General features: G+C 37.2%; 2 protein-coding genes across 8 annotated transcripts; both read right to left on the bottom strand.

Annotated features, from left to right (window-relative positions):
* Nucleotides 1-1,229: 1,229 nt before the first annotated feature.
* On the bottom strand, nt 1,230-3,037 carry LOC138882733 (uncharacterized). Its single transcript, XM_070163360.1, has 4 exons — nt 2,811-3,037; nt 2,335-2,572; nt 2,101-2,226; nt 1,230-2,022 (listed from the first exon to the last, which is right to left on the bottom strand). Exons 1-4 carry the CDS (start codon nt 3,035-3,037, stop codon nt 1,231-1,233), a joined length of 1,383 nt encoding a protein of 460 aa, XP_070019461.1. The 3' UTR covers nt 1,230.
* Nucleotides 3,038-4,887: 1,850 nt separating this feature from the next.
* On the bottom strand, nt 4,888-21,097 carry LOC104231867 (trans-Golgi network-localized SYP41-interacting protein 1). Of its 7 annotated transcripts, none has more exons than XM_009784921.2 (11): nt 20,895-21,097; nt 20,667-20,789; nt 17,279-17,843; nt 16,938-17,183; nt 11,519-16,866; nt 9,701-10,481; nt 8,896-9,581; nt 6,600-6,735; nt 5,759-5,840; nt 5,559-5,670; nt 4,888-5,251 (listed from the first exon to the last, which is right to left on the bottom strand). In XM_009784921.2, the coding sequence occupies exons 2-10, from the start codon at nt 20,715-20,717 to the stop codon at nt 5,568-5,570; spliced, it is 7,998 nt and encodes a 2,665-aa protein (XP_009783223.2). In that variant the 5' UTR covers nt 20,718-20,789; nt 20,895-21,097; the 3' UTR covers nt 4,888-5,251; nt 5,559-5,567. The 7 variants fall into 7 exon arrangements, with proteins under 7 accessions (XP_009783223.2, XP_070021332.1, XP_009783225.2 ...); XM_070165231.1 differs by having other exon boundaries at nt 16,938-17,202; nt 17,283-17,843; XM_009784923.2 differs by having other exon boundaries at nt 16,938-17,172; nt 17,283-17,843.
* Nucleotides 21,098-21,759: the final 662 nt, after the last annotated feature.

The following is a 21,759-nucleotide window of genomic DNA, read 5'->3' as shown; positions in this document are numbered from 1 at the left end:
TCTTCCAGCTGTTCCGTCACAACTAACTGTTGTTGTTCAGCAGCAGGGGAAAAACTATAGCAATTGTGGCAGATGCTTGACCAACTACCTGCTGTTCACGACATTCTTGTGTCTCTTCACGAACAACAACATCAGCAGAATTACCTTCTGGATCAGTCCCTTGTGTACTACCAAGTGAAAATGAACATAAATTGAAGTTAGGGATATCACTGGTGTCACACATAGGAAAACTAGAAATCTTCCTTCTCTTAGGTTTTGGAAGAAGTTCTGATGCATCAGATGAGATCTGCAAAAGCAAGGAAAATATAAACATAAATAAAACTGATAAAAAACACACATTAGGCAAAAAAACAGCTTGTAATTGAATTGCAGAAAATAACTACCTGGTCTAAGTGTTGTGGTGTTTGCATTCCAACAGATCCTGTATCTTCATGCAAAAAGAAAACTAAATAATACTGACTAAATTTTATAAAATAATACCAACGCACTTCACACCTGTCTGTGAGGCAACAGGTGTGAATATATGTATTTCTCCTTTTTCATATAGCTGCATAAGCTCACCAAATTCTTTTTGATCTGCCTCGAGTCTTTCTGAAAAATCATTCAAAAACATAAAAAAGAAAATAAAGTATGTAAAATTTCAAACTGTAAAAAATATACTTCAATCAAATATAATAAATTCATGATCTATAGAATACCTTGACGTTTGTCTTCCGCTGTGGTTTCCTCAGGCTGCATGCCTTTGTCAATGTCTTTAGCATTTACAGCTTCATTCATTTGTGAACCAACGTCGAGGAGCATTGGAGTATTCTCTGGAAGGTTTTTCTCAACTCTACCTTCATTCAATTCAGCATCATCAGAGAGTTTTTGAGTTGTGTCAAATGAAGCACAACTAGTTTCAACTTCCACTGCATATTCATAAAGAGGGTGAATAGAACAACTAGTTTTTCTATATATATAACATAGAAAACATTTATACCTGTAGTGAAAATTTCACTACAAGATATTATTAAAAAATAGTTAAAACTTCAACTCTAAGAAGGCTGAAGTTAGACAGTCAAACAAAAACTTCGACAGTTACAAAAAAAAAAACTTCGACAGTTAGAAAAATAAAAACTTCAGCTCTAGAGCTGAAGTTCACCAGTTACAAAACAAAAACATTCAACAAAAAAAACATGCTGTAGTTTTTACAAAAAACACAAACACATGAAACATAACTTCAGCTCCAATCTAAGGTATCATTGAAATATTATAAACTTCACACTTTGTACTTGTAGTAACAATTTCCTGTGTATCACCACCTAGAAGTTCTTTGCAAATAGCTAGTAATCTTGCATACCGATCGTCTTTCCCAATAGTGCTAGACACATCACTCGCTTTCAGTTCTAAAGTACAAGCAGGTGCTTGATCTCCATCGCCAAATAAATTGCCTTTTTCAATATCACTTTCCAAATGACAACTCGGTGCATGTTTTTCAGTGTCAACAACTTGATCATCTAAACCTTTCTCAGTTGTTAACTTTTCATCATTTCCATCTTTACTCTGTCTACAAATACTGGATTGTTCCTCTACACCTTGTTGTTGAACATGTTCATCGACTTCAACAGTCGTTTCCTTATGTGTAGCATTATCATCTGCGACTTTACACAATGCATCATGAGCATTATGTTCTTCAGTCTCAACAACTTGATTATCTGCACTTTGTTTGCTTCCAATATTCTCAGTTGATAACTGTGCTTCATCATTTCCATCTCTGCTCAATCTATCAGCACTGGGACGTTCCTCTTCAAATTGTTCTTGAACATGTTGATCGTCTACAAAAGTCGTTTCCTCACGTGTAGCATTTACATCTGCGACTTTATCTAATGCATCATCAACCACATTAATATCCAATGGATGTTCGTAATAGTCGTTCCCCCTATCATATTCTCGATGGTTACTCAAATCAAAATTGCCATCATCCATTCCATTTGATTTGTTGACAATCTTAAACAACTGTTCAAACTTCTCATCGAAATATTCCTAGAAAAAAATTACTAACAATGATTAATCTGAATAACATCAGCAGAAATAAAAAGACTTCTTTATAAATTAGCTTACCTTCACTTTTACAAAAACCGCATCCACAAAAGCAGATCGCTCCTCCTTTTTAAACTTATCAAAAACTTCTTTCACGATTGTGCTTCTTTCTTTTTCTGTATGCCTTTGAACCTCCATCGTTAATCTCTAGAATAGACACACAACAAAAATTCAGATATAGAACAAAACTTCAGCTCAAAAACATGTTGTACTTTTACAAAACACAAAACCAAAAAACTTCATATCAAAACTTACAGAACATATTGTGTCAAGTAATTCATTGTCATCAAAGTCACTTGTAGAACGGTTAGAACGGCTTTGGGTACGAGATGATTTGCCAATAAAAAGAGTTCGATTCACTTCTTTTGATCGACTCCGACTACGTGGTGATTCACCAATAACAGGAGTTCGATTCGATTCTTTTGATTGACTCAAAGTACGTGGTGATTCAGCAGTTGAAGGACCCGCGTTAAGTACCTTTGAACGAATCCGGCTGCATGGTAATTGGCCAATTAAAGGCATTGAATTCAATTCCTCTTATGTAGGAATTATATCCAATACCCTAAAGCTGCGATATTTCTGTTTAATACAAAAAAATATATTATGAGAAGAAGAAAACTAATACGTCAACATATTAACACAAAGACAAAAAAAAGTAACCTACTTCATGACTACTGAACATCTCAAAAAGTTCGGGAAATTTAGGCTCTCCCACACATACATAACATAACATCCTGGGAACCTGAGGGGTATCAAGGTACTCATCCTCTCTTATATACTTCTCCCGAATATCTGGGAAGCGCTCATAGAACCAAGCACATAACGGATAAGGAAATCCACCAAGTTTATACTCAGTTGCATGGAATTTGTTCTGCTTGTCCAATGCATGTTTCAGTGAGTAAATGAGCTTCTCATAAGCCACATTACCCCCAAGGATATTCAGCACAAACCTTATCATCTTCAACAATAGATGCATACTCCTACATCACAGATGACTCGGTCTTTTTCCCAAACAAAATAGACTCTACAACAAGAATTTCCATAAGCTTCACAGCATCATCATCGCTCTCGCATACGTGTATGTGATTCACAGCATTCTTTGGAATTTCATTCCGAGTCATAAATCTCGAATATCCTTCAAAGTCACACCCTTAGACTTACCAAAATAGCGCTTCAGAATATTGCTCTCTCGATTAATTGGTTTTTTAACATTATGTGATGTGATTCGCAAACCACACATAATGTGAAAGTCTACAAGGGTGAAGGAAACATCATGGCCAAAAATCTTGAAACTAATCGAGTCTCGATCATTCGTGAATATTCGAGAAAGACACAGACAATGAACCAACTTCATGCTGCATTTGAAATTCTCCATAGCCATAATGTATCGAAATGTACCATTATGAAGCTTATCTCGTTGTGTAGGAGTCAAGAAAGTTGCAATTAATTTCTTCAAATCGTGATTCCCCTTCCAGTAACCCTTAGAGTTAAACAAATCTCGAAACTCAAAATATCTTTGACCTGGTCTTGTAGGTGGAGGAGCAGGGACAGAAGGACCTGGGGGTATTACAGGTAGTCTAGGTGCTTTAGGTGCATTAGCTGCTTTGCGTACTTTAGCTGCATTAGGATCTTTAGGTGTTTTAGGTGTCATCTGTTCAAAAAAAGTAAAACATACTAAAAATAACATCAGGACATTATCAAAAAGATCAGTTAAAACTTCAATCTCTAAGAAGGCTGAAGTTCAACAGTTACAAAACAAAACTTCAGCTCTAAAGCTGAAGTTCGCCAGTTACAAAAACAAATACTTCAGCTTTAGAGCTGAAGTTCGACAGTTACAAAAACAAAACCTTCAGCTCTAGAGCTGAAGTTCACCAGTACCAAAACACACAAACTTCAGCTCACCAGTTACAAAACACAAAACATTCAGCCCCATGCTGTAGTTTTTACAAAAAACAAAACACAAATTCAAATCCAAAAATAATGCCAAAACATTAAAAAAACTCCAACTCCTATCTAAGGTATCATCACTTTAATAGTATCATCTATTTAACTCTCAAAATTTTTTAAAATTTGGACGTTTAATCACTGAAGAATTTATAGAATTTTCATCAACAACATAAAAGCTCATTCAAAAAACCTAAAAACACAATCGTAAAAGTAAAACTAATGCACTTATCAAACTAAACTAAGAAACTATTTAATCATAAATACATGACTATCAAAACCAAAACCAGAAAAAAACACAGAAAATCGTAAAATAAAACTCAGAAAATTAATGCAATGTACCTGTGATTAAATCGTAATGTGGGAACAACGACGAATAGCAGTTGAAAAATCAAAACAACGACGAAAACCCTTTGATTTCAGAAAAGAACAAATCAAAAAACGCGAATAACGGGAGAGAGAGAGACAGAGACAGTAAAGGACTAGGGTATACTTGGAGAGAAAGTAGTCTTTTAATGAAGAAGGGCAAAATAGTCTTTTTAAAAGGCTTTTAACAAAAAAACGGGTACGAGTGCAAATAGAAAGACAAAGCGGCTACAGGTTAAAAAGGGGCGCCCTAGTGCAATTTCAGCCTTTTAAATAACTAAACAGTATGATCACTCATATGAAACATTTGATGAATGTAAAATATAAGGAGAAGAAAAAATTGTACACTTACCATAATTTCCCATTTCATCACAATATAATCCCCACCAAAATCGAACTCATGTTAACAGAGGTCAATTCCAAACATTTTTATGCTCAATTTCTTGTGTATGTCGCTGCACCTAAACCTAATACTATAAGGACATGAAAGCAATGCTGTGGTACAAGAAGCAACCTACACATTTCTTATTAAGAAAAAACTGTAACAAATGGGTACTAGTAAAAAATTACAGATCTTTGATTCTGCTGTCACTAAACTAATTTTCCCATCCATATGCCCCTACTGCTATGAAATCTCATATTTGGATACACTGCTATGGATTGCCTATATGAATACAACCAAGAACGTGATTCACAAAAAAACATAACAAATCACAAATTCCTGGTTGAGCAAAATAATGAATTATCAGCCAAAATCTAGCCAAACTAACTTGGATGATTTACAGAAAATTGTGAAGACATCAATGCACTATCTTGCCCGTGACTCCACAACTAATCACAGTGAGAAAATCAGACAACGGACCTGCAGAATATGGAAAAATTAGCAAACTGTATTTCATCATTCGATAAGAAATTAAGGTATGTTAGGTGTTCAATTCTCACTATGCGAAAGAGATTAGTAAAACAAGGTAGGCGATAATTGCATTCCAAGATTCCCAAACTCCAGTCTCTTACAATTCAAAGTTAAAATAATGAGGATCTTATTATCATTTTATTTAGGCGACTTAATTCTCCACATACAGCAAGAAGAAAGCTGTAAAGACAACCCAATACTAGGAGCAGGGTACAACAGAAAACAAAAGTACGGGGGACGAGATGAGATAACTGACCTATTCTTCTCATACTGCAAATGTCGCAAGAAGAGCATGCAACACAAACCAATAGATGATCACACTAAGCCGTAGAACAGGCTGCCGCATTAATGTCCGATCACAAGATACCCTAGAACTCAGACACAATATGGCTTTTGTTAGATAACAAAAATTTCAAATGCATAGAAAATGAAAGCAAGGGATGAAATTTGTCATACCATAGACCATCTATCATGTCAGTTATGGGCCTTGTAAACCGTGGGACAATCCTTGATGTCGTTAGAGACTTGAAACCATGAGCTGAGAGGAAAGAAAGGTGTTATCAGCAGTCTGAAGATGTGAATACCAACCAAACCACCCTTCAAAAGGTATAAGGAGAAGAAGACAAGAAGACTTCGGGAATGAATGTAACTAAGACAAAACAGGTAAATTTAGCAGTAATCTAGGGATTTCATCTTCAATACAAACAAAGATTCTAACAGAAAGCTCCACAACCACATATATACAAATGAAAAAAAGAAAAAACCAATACCCTCTTCCACACCCTGTGGCCTACCACCCAGAAGAAAAAAGGAAAGGAAAGAAAAGGGAAAAGAAAGGAATTTAGTTTTGTCAACCAATCATCGGAGTACCTTCTTAACACCATAATGTCTTTCTAAGATTATCTATCATCAGGAAGACTCAATCTAGTTCCCATCAGGAATGAGTATAAGCAAAATAAAAGAGAAATCAGACAAAGCATGAAACACAAGGTTAAAGAAGCGAAATCATCGAGATTATATAAGAGCAGAAAAAATGTTATCTGAAGATATGATGTTTGAAAAAACCTTCATGTGTTATGCTATAGCCTAACAAAGCCGCCTTCCACAACCACAGCGAACATAAGCTCAATCTCCAACCATTTGACATTAGAATCAATATTGGAGTCAACTTACCATATAACCGGAGCAACAAGATAATAAAATACAGTAAACATGTTTATCAATCAAAAAGAATGTTATCAAACAATCAGACTTCAATGTTGATTCTTCAAATATACTAGCAATAGGAAGTCATTACCCTTATCATCATCTTCATCTTCTAGTTTCCCACTCTCAGGATCCACATCTATCGCAACAGCTGCTTGGTCATTATTAGTTTTGCGCAAACTGCGAACTTGAGATGCAACAGTTCCAGGCATTACCCTTTTGTTGGCCTGCATTTGAAGAGCAGAAGAAAATAGTGCCAGTAAGTGTACTGATTAAAAAAAAAACAATAATGCCAAGAAGTATAGCTGCAAGAACATGATGCTTAGCCACATAATACTAAAGATATTATTAGAGATGAAATACAAAGACCTTTCAGGGCTAATCCATAGCATGCTATTATCATTTTCCAATTCTTTCTATACAAAGCAGAGTCTTACTACAGGTCCATAGCTTGGTGATATTAAATTAGTATTCAACATCTTGAATCTGAAAAAATTAACTTTCTCTACCATCATAAACGTTTGAAAATACATTTCAACTTCCTTTTGCTGTTATATTATATTGATAGAAATCCTGTAAAAACCAGCGATTAAACGCAAGGTCACTGTCACACATAATAATCCATATTAGCCAAGCACTACTAGATAATCATTACTACCACTACCGTCGTCCAAGAATGTGTACTCATTCGTTCTGAAATCAAAACTCAAAAAAGTTTACATATGTATATAATGAAGCCATCCTTAAAAAGAGAGAGACTTGGGCATGTGAAAGGCTGATAATAGAATCTGTGCTCAAATGTTGCCCAAATCCAGTTTAAACCCAGAGTAGACCATACAGATTCTAACCGATGATGTGTTAGACCATCCGCATCAATGGATAAGAGGAAAAGCAGAGAGTCAGAAACCGTGTGTCTTTGTTGTGTATCAAACCAAACCCAAACAAAACTTCACAAACAGCCCCCAAACTTTAAAAGGTTATCATTTTGATCCTCCCTTTTTCAACTTGTTTTTAAATATATACTTCATTTATGATTCCTTCCATCTTCTGCTATTGTCCAAAAATACAAAATAACTATTTATCTTTTCCTTAAGTTTTGTAATATTGTTTGATGCTAAAATATCAGTACTAGTCTACAACCACAACCCAGTGTAATCCAACAAGTGGGATCTGAGGAGGGTAAAGTGTACGCAGACCTTACCCCTACCTTCAAGAAGGCAGAGAGGCTAGTTCCGGTAAAAATATCAGTACTAGTCTATATTAGTATTTCTTTAGCAATGGTCCATATTTTTACATAGTAGAGGATTGTTATAGTTTCCCGTCTCCAAAAGAACCAATCTATACACATTTGTTCTCTGAGAAATTTTCTCTAGAAACAATAATTCAAACAAAAATTTCCCTCAAGAAGATCTCCGGAAACTCTCACATCAAATATAGAGCTCCAGATTTCCTGAGAAGTGATTCTTTCTTTTTTTTTTCCTAAAGTCGGAAGTGACTTTATTGTTTTCCTCCAGAACTCAAACTTTAGTAAAGGTTGTCATGAAGTACATATATACTTAGAAGAGAATGATGTGGAGAGCAGACTCAATAAGTATCCTCAGAAATTCATTTATTAGTACATCCTTCACACATTCTCCTTCCACCAAAGGAGGACAATGGCAGTCTGTTTAGTTATTGAGAAATCATGGCAGACATGCTCCCATTCTAATATCCCACACCTTCTAGCGTCTTTCTTTGTTCTCAAGAGCACCTATTCCTCCTTTTGCTCGCTTTTCCCAGAAATTTCATTGGATATTTTTTTTTTTGGGAAGGTACGTACAGCATTCCCCTGAATCAGTTCTTTCAGGAAATCTTGGTAACTGAGAGCCACAAAATCTTGCAGCATTTGGCATTTGTATTTTTCATGTCCTACATTTCACCTCATTGCGGATATGAACTTTAAATTTCCAGTTCACTGATATGTAAATCCCTTTTGGCTTATCTAATTTAATGCAAATCCTACCTGCTTCCAGTTTGACCTAGTTCATATCAAAAGCTAATGTTCCCTCTAGGTGTCTGTACAAGACTGACAATAGAATAGATGATTTTGTTCAAAGTACAAGAGCTCATCCAATAGGTATATGATGATAATATGAAACAAATCACTTGCAACTGATATGCTGGATCTTTGTCGTAGTTTTAGTTGATTACTAAATGGAGAATAAGGAACAGCAATCAAGCATATTCAGATTTTGAAGACAAAAGTATCTACAAAACAAATAAATCTTTTAATATGTTTCACCTTAATTGGCTGATATGTAATATTATCAATTATAAAACAGTTAGGCAGCTTGATGGAACCAAAAAATAAAATTGATGAATAGAACAAAATAAATGAAATGACATACCACTGGCTCTATCTCTATAATTTCCGACGTAGAATTTACTAGTTGCCCCATGTCACTGGCCCCTCGAAGCATGGTTAATTGAGATTCCTTGTCACGCAAAGAGTTCTCAAGAAATTCTTCTTTCCTAACCAGCTGTTCTACTTTATCTTTCTCTACTTTCAACATTAAATCTCTCGTCTGTGCCAGTGCACGCAGATCTTCCAGCTCAGATACCACAGACACGACCTGCTTCTCTAACATTTCCTTATATTCATGGATCTGGTTAATTTTTGCATCATCATAATTCATATCATGCGTCTGGACTCGGGAAATCATCTTGTCAACCCATGTCAAAAAGTCGCAGATTTCATCAGTATTTCTTTTGCTACCCATCTGAGCAGAAGCTATTGCATCATTAGTGCATCTTGTAACTTCTTGCCTCAAGAAAGAAATCTCTGTATCTCGCTCTTGTAATTGTGACTGAAGATTCTCAACCTCAGACAAAAGGCTTTCAGATAGTTGATGAAGTTCATCAAATTTGCTTACTGTAACAGAAAGCTTCTTCATAGTCTTCCCCCGGGAAACTTCAAGGTTCTCCATATCTTTATTTTTTTGAAGTAGGACTCTCTCCATTTCTTCAATCTTGTTTGTCATGTCTTCCATTTGGGCCTCCTCCTCATCAAGTGCTTGCATCAGTGCCTCATTTTCTATAGCCATACAAAATAGAAAATACTTCTAGAAGTTAGAGTTTAGTTTAAAGCTGATAACAAACAAAAGAATTAAGTTCAAAATTTCAAATGCTGGAAATTGAGCTCAATAAAATCACCTTGTTCCTTTGCAGCTAGCATGTCTTCAAGTGCTTTAACTCTTAACTGTAAGTCAGCAAAGCTGGACTCCTGATCTTGCAGTTCTTTTATCCTGTGTGCCAGAGAATCTCGCTCCTCCTCCATCAGGTCCACCTTCCTGTGTAAATCATTCATCTGAGATTTTGCTATTTGAAGCTCTTGTGAATAACTCTTTGAAACAGATTCAGCTTCCTTAATCTGACTAACAAGTTCTGCACATATTTTTTCTCTCTGTATATCCTTCTCCTGAAGTTCTTTCTGAAGATTCGATATAGTAGCTCTCATATCCTTTTGGCCAACTTCAGCAATATCACTTTGCAGACTCATAATATCTTTCACAGCCATGAATAATTTCTCTATTACTGACCTAATACCTTCCTCAGAAAACTGGTCAGTCTTCTCAGCTAAATCATTTCCTTCAGCTAAACTTCGATACACTGAATTGATTCTGGAAGCTCCAGTAGCTAAGCTGTTTCCAGCCAATTCGGATTTTCTGCTTTCAATTTCCATGACCAAAGTGGTACAAGCTTCATAAAGCATAGCATTGTATCTTTGCACAGTAAACAATTCTGCATCTTTCTCCTTTTGAATAGATTCTAACCGCATCACGTCCGTCTTCAATGAATTTGAGTGCTGCTTATGGTAGGATATTTCTTCATGTATGGTTCTTAATATTTCAGATATATGGGCAGTTTCTTCATGCAATAAACGGGAATGCCTGTTTAACTTTACGTTGATAGAACCAATTTCTTTATTGAAAACCTGCAGCAAGTACACAAACATTATTACTTCAATAGTCCTTTCAGTTCTCCGTCATCTAAGCATTTGGAGGAATATATGTTGAAACAAAAATTTGAAAAAGATCTGCGAAAACCTAGAATATTCTTTAAGGAGAGAATGACAGATGAGGATAAAAATTGAAAAGTGCATTAGCATATTTCAATTTTATGTAAACAGTAGTTCAATTTAAACAATGTAAACAGCAATTCAAGGCAGAAGTAATTGAAAGCACAATAGAAAGCAATGAGAACAAACTATGGAAGCAGGAAATGTGTAATACAGAACAGTCATCTGGTACTACAAGATCAGAAGGGAACACATTAAAAAGTACGTCACAGATTCATCAACAGACGCAAAAATTGTGATAAATTGCCTGTTCCTAACCTGGTACAAAATCAACAAGAACTGCTATATATCAGTACCAGTGAATTTCACAAGGTTTGACGCTAACAGGATTTATTAATATATGTCTCGTACATTTCTCAGACATATAGGAAGAGATTCTGGACCTTATTATACTAGTCATTTTCTCCTTATTTTTCCATATCAATTGCAAGGGAGATTAACCAAGTGTGACGTGATAATGTATTTCCTTTCCTTGTCCCACAAAAAATAAGAATCTTTTTTCCTCCACCAAAATATTTGGAGATCAACTACCTTAGCAAACTTCAAATAGTGAAGCATGTCCTATAATGTATGTTCTCAGCCCAGAATCAATGTTAAGAGGAAATCCACCTTTAATCAGCCTTAATAAGATTATCGAAATTCTTAACTATTCAAAGATGCCACATCATCATATAAACTAGGTTAAAAAGCTGATTGGAAATTTTTAAACTTTCCAAAAAAATGAAAAATCTTCAAATCAACCCGCAGAAAGAAGCTAATTTTCTTGATAATCTTTTGCTAGCTTATTCATGGAACAACTGGAAAGTGATAGACTTGATATTGCTCAGCCCAAAAGAAATTTATAAGCATTCAAAATAAGACAAGTGACATGAAATGACATAAAACTGTGGTACCTTGTTTTCCGCTTCTGCAAAGTTAAGGCCACTTGAAGCATCAGTCACAAGTAGAGGAAAGTGATTTTGATCAGTTGGTTCTAGGCATACTTTCATACTAGAACTGAGATTGCGTATAGTCTCCAAATCCATGGATAGAACATCATTGAGCAAACGGTCAAATACAAAGAGATCCTCCCTTAGCTGATCCACACCAGATTTTAGCATCGTGATTTCAGCTAATTGGTTCTTTCTTTCTTCTGAGTGAGCAAAAGATAGCTTTTCTAAATGTGCAAGAGCCTCATGTTTGGCAACTTCAGCAGATTCTTTTTGCTTGGACAGTTCAAAGAGTTCACTCTGAGACTTTGTTAGCTCCTCTTGTAGCCCATCATTTCTTTCTTGCACCTCATTTAGCTCTGCAAGAAGTAGCTCAGCTGCTCTTTTAGATTTTTTTGCTTCATGTTCGGAAGAAGTAAGAGCTGACTGCAAATCATGGCATAATTGCCCAACAGTTTTTAGCTTCTCGACAGGATTACCAATGTTAGACCCAACATTAACATCATCCAGGGCACTCAAAATCATGCTCAAGGTAGAGTCTTTTTCTGCCAATTGATCTCTCAGGATTGAGCTCTCAGATTCTACGGTCTTTATCCTCTCCTGGAATACAGATAAATCTTTTATCTTTTGTTCATAGTCTGAAATAGCATTTTCCTGCAACTTGATCTCGGATTTTAAGCGTTCCACTTCACCATTCAACTCTTCAATTAATTGCTTCAAGCTGTCCCGATGTTGCACCAAGGACTTGCCTTTCCTAACTGCAACATTCAATTTTTCTCTTAAAGAAGATGACTTGTGTTCCTCCTGACTGAGTAGATCTTGCAGTTCTTTATTTTTGATACCTAATTCTTCAAGTTCACGAACCAATGATTGATTAGTCAACACAATATTCTCCCTCTCCTCCTTCAAGGACAACAAGTCGCTGAGAGCATCCTCCAATTTTCTACTGAGAGCACCTCCATCTGCATCTTCAGCACACCTGACATTACTTTCTCTATTTTCTTCATGAGAGAGATCAGCCCCTTTATCAACATGCTCAAGTGTTAACTCAGACTCAGAAGGTAAAGAAAGAGCGGTATACTTCTCTATAAGCTTCCTAAGTAGCTGTTCCAAAGCTTCAGTGCTACCAGAGCTAAATAACGCATCATCTGTCTCGGAATTCTGAAGGACATCTTTGACCATATCTCCCAATCTTCTTATTTCACCTTCAAGATGATGAATACGCTCCTCTGCTCCAAGCATTTCGTTCAGTTTCTTCTGCAAGTCACCTACTCTGCTCCGTAAATCATCATTAGTTATGTCAGATTGGGCAGTTTTCCTTGACATTTCCTCATAATCAAAGTTAAGAGACTCCAAATTCTTCAAAAGCAACTCTTTCTCACTGACAACCAATTGATATGCACTCTCAAGCTCAGATATTTTTCTGCGTGACTCTTCCAATTCAGCGCTTGCTGATGCAAATGATGATTCAAAATTATCATACTTTTGTTGGAGAGAGTTGTACTGGTTTTGAGTTTCTGAAAACGCAAGCATTAGCCAACCAATCCGATCTTCTGGCTCCATAGATCTCAAGTGTGAAGGCATATCTATCCCGTCCAAGATCTCTTCCCACTTCTGGACAAGGTTGTTTCTTTCCATCAAGGATTGTTCAAGCATCTCATTTTGTTCTGCCAACCCATAAAACTTGCCCTGGAGCTCCTCAAATCTTCTTCTAAGGTCTTCGGAAGATCCCAAGTTTGACTGTGCCACCTCTTTCCATCCATCAGTGAGTGCATATCCAGTATCAGAGTATGATCCTCCAATAGAGCTCTTCTGATCCCATTCAGACAGATGCAAAGAGTTCCCAGCAACTGACTTTGCCAAAAAATCAACTTTTTCAATGATATCCTTTGAATGGAAATGCTCTGGAAGCTCCAAATCTTCTAAAATCTCCTCTACTCTCTGAAGAACAGAGTCTTTGAGAAGGAATGACTCCCTTAATGCAGTAGCAGAGTTGCGAATGTATGAGAGTTCAGATTCCAAAGCTTCCATGCGCTCACCTGCCTCCGAATAGGTCTTGAGTTTCATTTCAATTTCCTGAAGCCTTGCATCTTTCAACTGCAACTCCTCAGAGCATTTCTGCAGTTCAGAGGATGTGTCTGCAAGAGATTGTTTAAGACTGTCACGCTGCACAATCAAACCTTTGCCCTTGGTGACTGCTATGCCAAGCTTCTCTCTTAGAGATGATACCCGCTGCTCAGACTGTTCAATATCAGCAACTTTCTCTTGATATTGCGAACCAATAGCTACAACCTCTTCCTCAGCTCTCTTCAAACTTTCCCTGAGGACAACAACTTCATTTTCACATTGAACAAGTAATAAGCTCAAGTGATCCATTTGTCCCTGCAGATCAATCACTTGTGCTTCCTTGGAAGCATATCCCTTCCTGGACAACCTCGCATCTTCAGTTGCCTCTTTATACTTCTGAACTAGGAGAGAGATCAGGGACTCTAGACATGATACTGGGTCATTAACGTTGGTTTCAAAGCTATCTAAAGCAATGACTCCTTCAACCACTTGAACCATCTTTAAAATAGAATCTGATTCAAAGGATCTTTTGCTCAGTTCTTCAAAATCTTTTGTCCTGGCCATCAACTCAGACTTCAGCTTTCCATTTACAAATTCAACTTGTGCTTTCTCATCAAGAAAACTTTGCAACTGCTCCAGTAGGGAATCAAAAGCACCAGGATGAGAAAGATCTACTGGTTTCTCAGGATCGTCAACTTCAGCTTCTTGTAGATGCCCTGGCTTTTCATTCACAAGTTTCTTGAGGTTACTATAAATCTTATGCAAAAGACCGGCAGACCTTTCATTTTCAACTTGCAAGAAGTCTAACTTCTCATTGACTTCACGGGAGGTACTCACTGACTCATGGCGAGAAGCTTCAACTTGATCCTGCAATGCCTCGATCACATTGATGGCAGCATCGATAGATGCAGCAGTACGGCTACTTAAGTTTATGCACCCTAGACCATGGTCTATTCTTGACGGCGAAGAGGAGCCAACAGTCTCAACAGACAAATCTAGCCTCCGAAGTGTCTGAAAAACCTGATCAATTGTAGAGTTCCATTCTTCTCGGAGTATTGATCCTCTGTCAGCAACTTCCCTATAAAGCGCTTCTACCTGATTAGAAATATCAGAACCCATCTCTTTGCAGCTTTCACGCATTTCACCCAGCTGATTTTGCAAAATAGATAGTTTTTCCTGATAGCTGCTAAGATTCCCCCTTAACTTATTGTTCTCAGATTTTGCGGCGACTTCTTCCTTGTGCAAAGCTTCATTTAGGACCATAAGTTCTCCCTCCTTTTCTTTAGCATTCCAGAAACATCCCCCTAAAGATTCATTGAAAACCATTAGCTCAATGTTTGCTCCTTCCAAAAGATCGATAAGTTCATTCAGAGACTGGAATTTGGCCCTGAGTTCTTCAGCAGCAACCACAGCGGCTGTTTTGCAGCTCTTCTCTCCCTCAAGAAATTGGTAGCCCTTGCCAGCTTCCAACACCAAATCTTTCAGCAACGCTCTTAATGTTTTTGTTAGCCCTTGAATTAGCACATAAGGATCTGCATCTGTTTGATTTTCAAATGACTGAAGCTCCTCTGGGTGGTGCTCATCATCATGGTCCTTTGGCTCAAAAGCTTGAATAAGTTTCGACACACCAGGTGAAACCGCTTTACCAGATGACCTACTCATAGAAGCTGACTGAGAGTGCATATCTCCAATTGCTTTCTCAAGTTTTTCAAGTACTCTCTCTGCCTCCTCCTCGTGTCTTTTCATAACTCCAAACCATTTTGAACCATCATCATCAATCAGATTTGCGGGTGCAGAGCTAGACTGGCAAGAAACTTCAAGTTGAGGTCCAGCTTCCCTAGATTGATATGCAAAGCTACTTTGGTTAGGTGACTCTGTCTTCATCGTTTCAAACAACTCCAAGCTTCTCTTCAGATACATGTTCTCCTCGGTTAGTTGTTCAATACGCAGAGTTAAGTCTTTCAGGTCATCTTCCACCTTATTGCACGAGTTCTTATATTCTGCCAACTGAAATAACTGTTTCTCAGACTCGGAGAGAAAATACTTATTCTGCTCCTCAAGCTTGTTTCTCTCTTCCATCAATTGCCCTTTTGCTTCGGCCACTTCCATCTGCAGAGCTTCAGCTAGAGACTTGGACTCCTGAAATTCCAACCCTAGTTTCTCAGTTTCACTGAGCAAAGACTGTTTTTCCTCCTGAAGCTGTTTTTTCGCTTCTTTTACAGATATCAAAATCTCATTTACGTTCTTGTTCTCAACCTGAAGAGCTTCCACAACATTTTTGTGATCCGACATTTGAGCAAGCAGTTTCTCATTCTCACTGAGTAGATGCTCCTTCTCTCCATCAAGTTTCCTTTTCTCCTCACTCAAAGAAGTGAAATTCTCTGACAACTCCGCATTTTCCAACTGCAGTGATCCGAACAAAGTTTTAGACTGTGCTAGCTCTGTTCCCAGTTTTTCATTCTCAAAAACAAGATTCTCCTTCTCCTCCAAAAGCTTCTTATTCTCTTCAGATAGCAAATTAAGGCTTCCTATTAAGCTCTCATTTCGAACCTGTAAAGTTGCCACCAAATTCCTGCAGTCAACCATCTCAGAAGACAGACTTGCATTTTCACCAAGTGATGTTTCCAAATTAGACTGCAATTCATTTATTCTTTCAGAAAGTTCTCCAACCTCACCTTTAGAAACGTGAACCTGCTTTTGGAGGCCATCCCTTTCAGATACAATCAATTGAAATTCAGTTCTCAACTGCGCAAGCTGATCAGCAAGGATATCATTCTTCTCTCCAAGGTCATTCAATGAAGCTTTGGCCGCAGATATTTGATCGGTCAACGTATGATGTTGACGACAGAGTTCCATCTGAAGTTCTGACTCTTCAGCTAGCTGCAAACAAGAGACATCTTTTACAAGACTTGCTAGGTATAGCTGTTCTTTGAGCTTCTCAAAATCGTCAAAAAGCTTCAAAGAAGGTGCATTTGGAGCTGATTCTCTGCACGTGAGCAAGAACCTAAAGCCCTCTTCATCAAGGTCTCGTACCACCTCCGCCAGCTGATACAAGCTAATATAACTTTCATCTGACCTCGATGAGATGTTCACCATTTTATTTTTTACAGAATCCTCAGAAACAATATCTATGGAGTCAGAAATTCGAACATCATCCCTGTAATTTTCATATTCACCAGCACTCGAAGGCCTTTCTAGTTTTTCTTCCTCGTGCAAACCAGAAGCTGCATCTTCCATCTGATGACCTACCATTTGAGAAATTATTAAAGAGAGTCCATCCATTCAGGTAAAGAATCAAGAGTAGTTGGATGCCTACCACTGTCCTCAGCTATTTCTGCATTTTGAGTTGCTAAAACAGCTGATGGAACGTTATTTGGCTCGCTGAGTTGAATGTATTCAGCTTTTGTTTCCTCATTGCCCTCATCTCCCACTAGAGTGGCTGTCTGGCTAATAGAAGTCTCAGTTGATTCGTTCAAAGGGAGCTTCTTGTCTCCTTCAATCTCTACCTCACTGCTTGAATCACCTTGCTTCGAACCTGAATTATGTGATTCCTGCATTGTCCCTACCCAGCAACAATGAGACTTTCATTATAGGCAAATACACACAATTGGATATATGACATGCAAAGGGCATGGATGTCAAGAGAGAAGGCACAACCTACATCTGATACCTGCTCCGGTACATGCGGCCTTTCCACTTCTACTTGGTGAGCAACTGCTTCATCAACACTGGAATAAGAGGAGAAATCAACAGGCACATCCGTTGCGGAACTTTTAGCGGACACATCAGAAGCAATAATTCTGGGAGCTTCTAAATAAGCGTCTGTTACATCTTCGATTACCATTTTGGCATTAGCATGTTCAGAAATTGAAGATGAACCAACAATATCCCGATCGCCAGAATCTGAATTCAAAGAAGCTTCAGGTTCACCAGCATCCTCTTTTACCAGCTTGCCACTGGCTGATGTCATTTCAACTGTTTCAACGTTGAGCGACTCATCAAGAGGAGGAGCTTCAGCATGTGTTGCTGAGACATCCTTTCTGGTAAGTGACTCCGAGGAAGTAGGAATACCATCACCTCTGTGAAGTGGTTTTTCTTCATCAGGAACTTGATCTGACTTTGCCGTCACGTTAACAACATCTGGAGTAACATCACCGCCAGATTTACTGGCTTTACTTGATTTACCACCTTTACCGTCTTTCTTCTGTCTGAATTGTTGAAGCTGGTAAACATAAGAATATCACATTAATTAAATCTGAATAAATCGGAATAGGTTTAATTTACGAAAGAGATCGTACAGAACACTATGAAAGCCGTAAAATCTTTTTAATCTGAGTTTCCTCCAATATTAGCACAGGCACAAGACATGAGTGTCATAAGTCCTATAACACATTGAGTCACCCATGAACATGTGAAATCTTCCAAAATTATGTAGACATAATTTTCTTTTTCTAATCAGTTTACATACACGCATACACACATAGAGACCATAAATATGTCATTAAATAATCTTGATAAATAAAAGAACATACCAAACAAACTTTAATAGCTTGTAATGTCCCACACCACAAAACAAGTCCCGGAAGAAGAGAGTGTTGAGACTATATGGCCGAAGTAAAGAAGGCTACCTCGTCCCAAAGAAGAAGTGTATGGTGATGCGGTAAAACAAGGATAGTTGGGCATGCAAAGCTGAGGGTTACAGCACATGTAAGAATTAAGGCATCGCTGTAAATCCCGTGCCGGTGCGATATTTTCGAGATTTTCTTGTGTTTTTACACAGTAACCATATAAGCTTCAACCCTAATGTGTATTAGAGATTTTTGACAGCTCTTAGCAGTCCATGGAAAGAAGGAAAAGAATATTAGGGTGAACCCAATCAAGATCAAGATTCTTCAAGACTCGAAAGTAAGATATTTTTCCTCTAAGTGAGATTAGGTTGAGTTACATCATGAGTTTTCCTAGCTTCGAGATCAACTCATAATTATTGTTGGGTTTAGTAAGGATTAAGAATAATTTAGCAGAATTTTAGGGCAATCCTATATTACCACTCCTAATGATCATATCCCCAATTCTCCATTTAAAAAAATGACAAAATCCCCAATTCTCTTGTAATTTCAACAAATTATAGAAATTATTGTGTGGATAGTGCAGTTAGGAGTAAAAAGAGTTCAAGAGCTTTTAAGGTTTATAACCCTACTTATAGCCCAATTTTTCATAACTAGCATAAAGGAAGAGATGTATTTTTATGATTATTCATAAAACAAGAGATATATAACGTTTAGATTAAAGTATTGTGCTTGAAAAGCATGCTGGGACGAGCGTATAGTAGATATAAGCATTAGGTGTTTGTTGCTTAAAGTATTTCTTTTTGGGGAAGGATTAAATAAAAACATTATAAGCAGCAAACACACTATTGCTTTTCAACTTTTACTCAGACAGTTGGAATAGCCTAGAGATTTCCTATCTTCACTCATGAGGTGAATAGCTCAGATTTACGGTCATGCTCCCTTATGGAGTGAAGTATCTAGTACCTATGCTTTTCAACTTTTGCTTTTTTCTCTTTTGGGGATATAAAACAAATAAGATCCATTAATATCACACCAAGTAGGTGTTAAAACTCGATACATAAATTTACCCACAGTCATCTACTATCTCAATGATTTGGACGTGTAGGTATCTCCTCTTTACACCAAAATAATATATGAAATTGGAAAAAGAAATTGATGCAATTTAAAAAAAAAATCAGCATCCTGGAATATTCTCCTATTTCTTCCATTCCAAATTAGCCAAAAGATGCACAATGGTGTAGTTCTCCATGCTACCTTCCTTCCTTTACCGATATTCTGGAAGCTCCAATATCTATTTTACTCATAACAACATAAACTAAAGGGCAAAGAGGTGGTTTATCCAGGTTGGTAATGAATTATCAAGGTCATTGAAGTATTTAACCAGGTTTTATTGAGTTTTCCTCAAAGTCAAAATCACCCATTAGCCCAAAGTGGTCTCCTTAGTTCTCTAAATTCCCTATTTTCTTTTCTCCTAATTTGTTTCACGAAGGGGTTTTCATACCTATGGTAGAATGGTTCGCATTAGATGCTCCAGCAATATTTATGGAGAAAGAGTTGTACTCAATAAATGTAAAGAAGAGACATTGGATAACCAATAGCCAATAGATTGAAGAAGCTTGTCCCACAGCTTATCTCTATTTTATTTAGTAATTTCAATGTAAACAAAAAATTAATGCACAAACATATGTCACAGAAGCTTACTAATAGCAAGCAAAAGGTAACACTAGAAGAAATACTACAACCATTGACTTCTCCATTTCCTCTTATCATATCAGCTACTGCACCTCAATCCAAAACTAGTTGGGATTAGCTATATGAATCCTCATTTTCCTCTATACAGCACGAGCAGGTGTCGGAATTCCGTATTAAGAGGTTTCATCATCATTAGACTATTTTAGGTCCAACTAAATCCTCCTCTATTATCTAGGCTTAGGATTGGCTATACTTCTCTAATTTCACTAATTTTATATATTTTACAACTGCAATTATACAGCTTAGACAAACAACTCTTTTAATGATGGTGGTGTCCGAGCCAGCTTGAACACAACTCAACTATTCCTTCAGGTTACTTGTTACCTCCCACTAACACAAGTACCGAGTAACTTTGTCCATCAAGGGGCAGATGTGAAGAAATCAAGAAACCACCTAGCATCTTCACCACTTAGCAACACACATTTTTATGACGATAGTGTCCAAGCCAGCTCATGCACAGCTTGACTATTGCACCTAGTATGTGCTACGTCCCATCAGCATACCAGGTAATTGTGCCCGCCAGGTGGATGGGAAAAATCCACCTAGTACTTTTTACAGCTTAGCAACACATGCATGAACACACCTCGGCTATTTCACTGGGTACCTGCACCTCCCACCAGCATAGGTACCGAGTAAGGCTACCCACCCAGGCTTAGTCAAATGGTAAAAAAACCATCTAGTGTTTTAGAACTGTGCAAAAGAAAAAAGAGTACGGAATTGGTTACCTTTTTGCGACCGGCAGCAAGCAGATCGGTTCGGCTCTTATTCTTGTCCATCCGATCCGATCCGATACAGCTGCAATTCTTTTAATCAATGCTTTTTCAAAACCATTACCTTCAACAATCGAACTGTAAGAAAATCAAATTTCAGATAAACTTTCAAAATAACCCTAATTTGAAAGACTCAAATACAGGAAATCAAATGAAATTAAATTAAATGAACAATTCATATACCTTTCGAGTTCTGTAATTGAATCGCTAAAAAAGAAGAATCTGTACTGAATTTCAATTCTATTCTATTCTATTCTGAATACATAAATATATTTCTTCTGTTTTTCTTTCCCTTCACTGTTGGGCTATGAATTCGTAGGAGTTTGGTTATGGCTTTGTTTTAGTTTGAGAAGAGTGAAGGGGGACGGTGATTATCTTAGATCTGACGCCAAGGTGGTTGGTTTCTGGTGAAAATTGGGTAGGCCCAGCTTTCAGTTAGAATGGGCCTGCCAACCGTACTACTGCAAATGACCCGTACCCGGCCATTTTCATTGGAGAAATTCAAAAATAACCAGATTTACAAGTGGTCATTCAAAAATAGCCACAGTTTCAAAAGTAATCGAAATTTAACCACTTTTCATGTAAAGATAAATCTGAACGAAAACACTGTTCAAAATCCGAAAAAATACTCCAGCATAATATACTGGAGTTCCAGTATAATATATCGGTCCAGCATAATATACTGGAGTTTGGAGCACCGATGCTCCAGTCTCCAGTATATTATACTGGTCCAGCATAATATGCTAGAAGTTCATACACAGGTGTACCGAACTCCAGTATATTATGCTGGATGGTCACTGTTGCAGCAAAATACTGGCTATTTTTTAATGACTTGGCAAACACTGACTATTTTTGAATGACCAGTTCGAAAACTGGCTAGACCGTGCTATTTTAACAAATTGACATGGGTTGGGATAATATTCATATTAATTTAAAAAAAAAGGATTTTTTTCATTGGGGTTTTTTCATTCCTATACACTATTTGAAACTTTATTATTCTTAATGTCCATGTTTAATTAATTACCACGCATAAACAAGTTTTGTTTAC

This window comes from Nicotiana sylvestris, chromosome 12 (genome assembly GCF_000393655.2).
Source record: "Nicotiana sylvestris chromosome 12, ASM39365v2, whole genome shotgun sequence".
NCBI classification, from domain to species: domain Eukaryota; kingdom Viridiplantae; phylum Streptophyta; class Magnoliopsida; order Solanales; family Solanaceae; genus Nicotiana; species Nicotiana sylvestris.
This window is presented reverse-complemented; position numbering and strand designations above follow the sequence as displayed.

What these genes read in the sequence shown, in the direction of transcription:
- LOC104231867 (XM_070165231.1), bottom strand. Translation starts at nt 20,717, where the DNA reads ATGGACAAGAATAAGAGCCGAACCGATCTGCTTGCTGCCGGTCGCAAA. An exon ending in AGAAATAGCTGAGGACAGTG is followed by an intron (nt 16,867 to 16,937) that starts GTAGGCATCCAA and finishes CTCAAATGGTAG; the next exon opens with GTCATCAGATGGAAGATGCA. An exon ending in TTGCAGAAGCGGAAAACAAG is followed by an intron (nt 10,482 to 11,518) that starts GTACCACAGTTT and finishes TACTTGCTGCAG; the next exon opens with GTTTTCAATAAAGAAATTGG.
- LOC138882733 (XM_070163360.1), bottom strand. Translation starts at nt 3,037, where the DNA reads ATGATAAGGTTTGTGCTGAATATCCTTGGGGGTAATGTGGCTTATGAG. An exon ending in TACTTGACACAATATGTTCT is followed by an intron (nt 2,227 to 2,334) that starts GTAAGTTTTGAT and finishes TGTCTATTCTAG; the next exon opens with AGATTAACGATGGAGGTTCA. An exon ending in CGGTTTTTGTAAAAGTGAAG is followed by an intron (nt 2,023 to 2,100) that starts GTAAGCTAATTT and finishes ATTTTTTTCTAG; the next exon opens with GAATATTTCGATGAGAAGTT.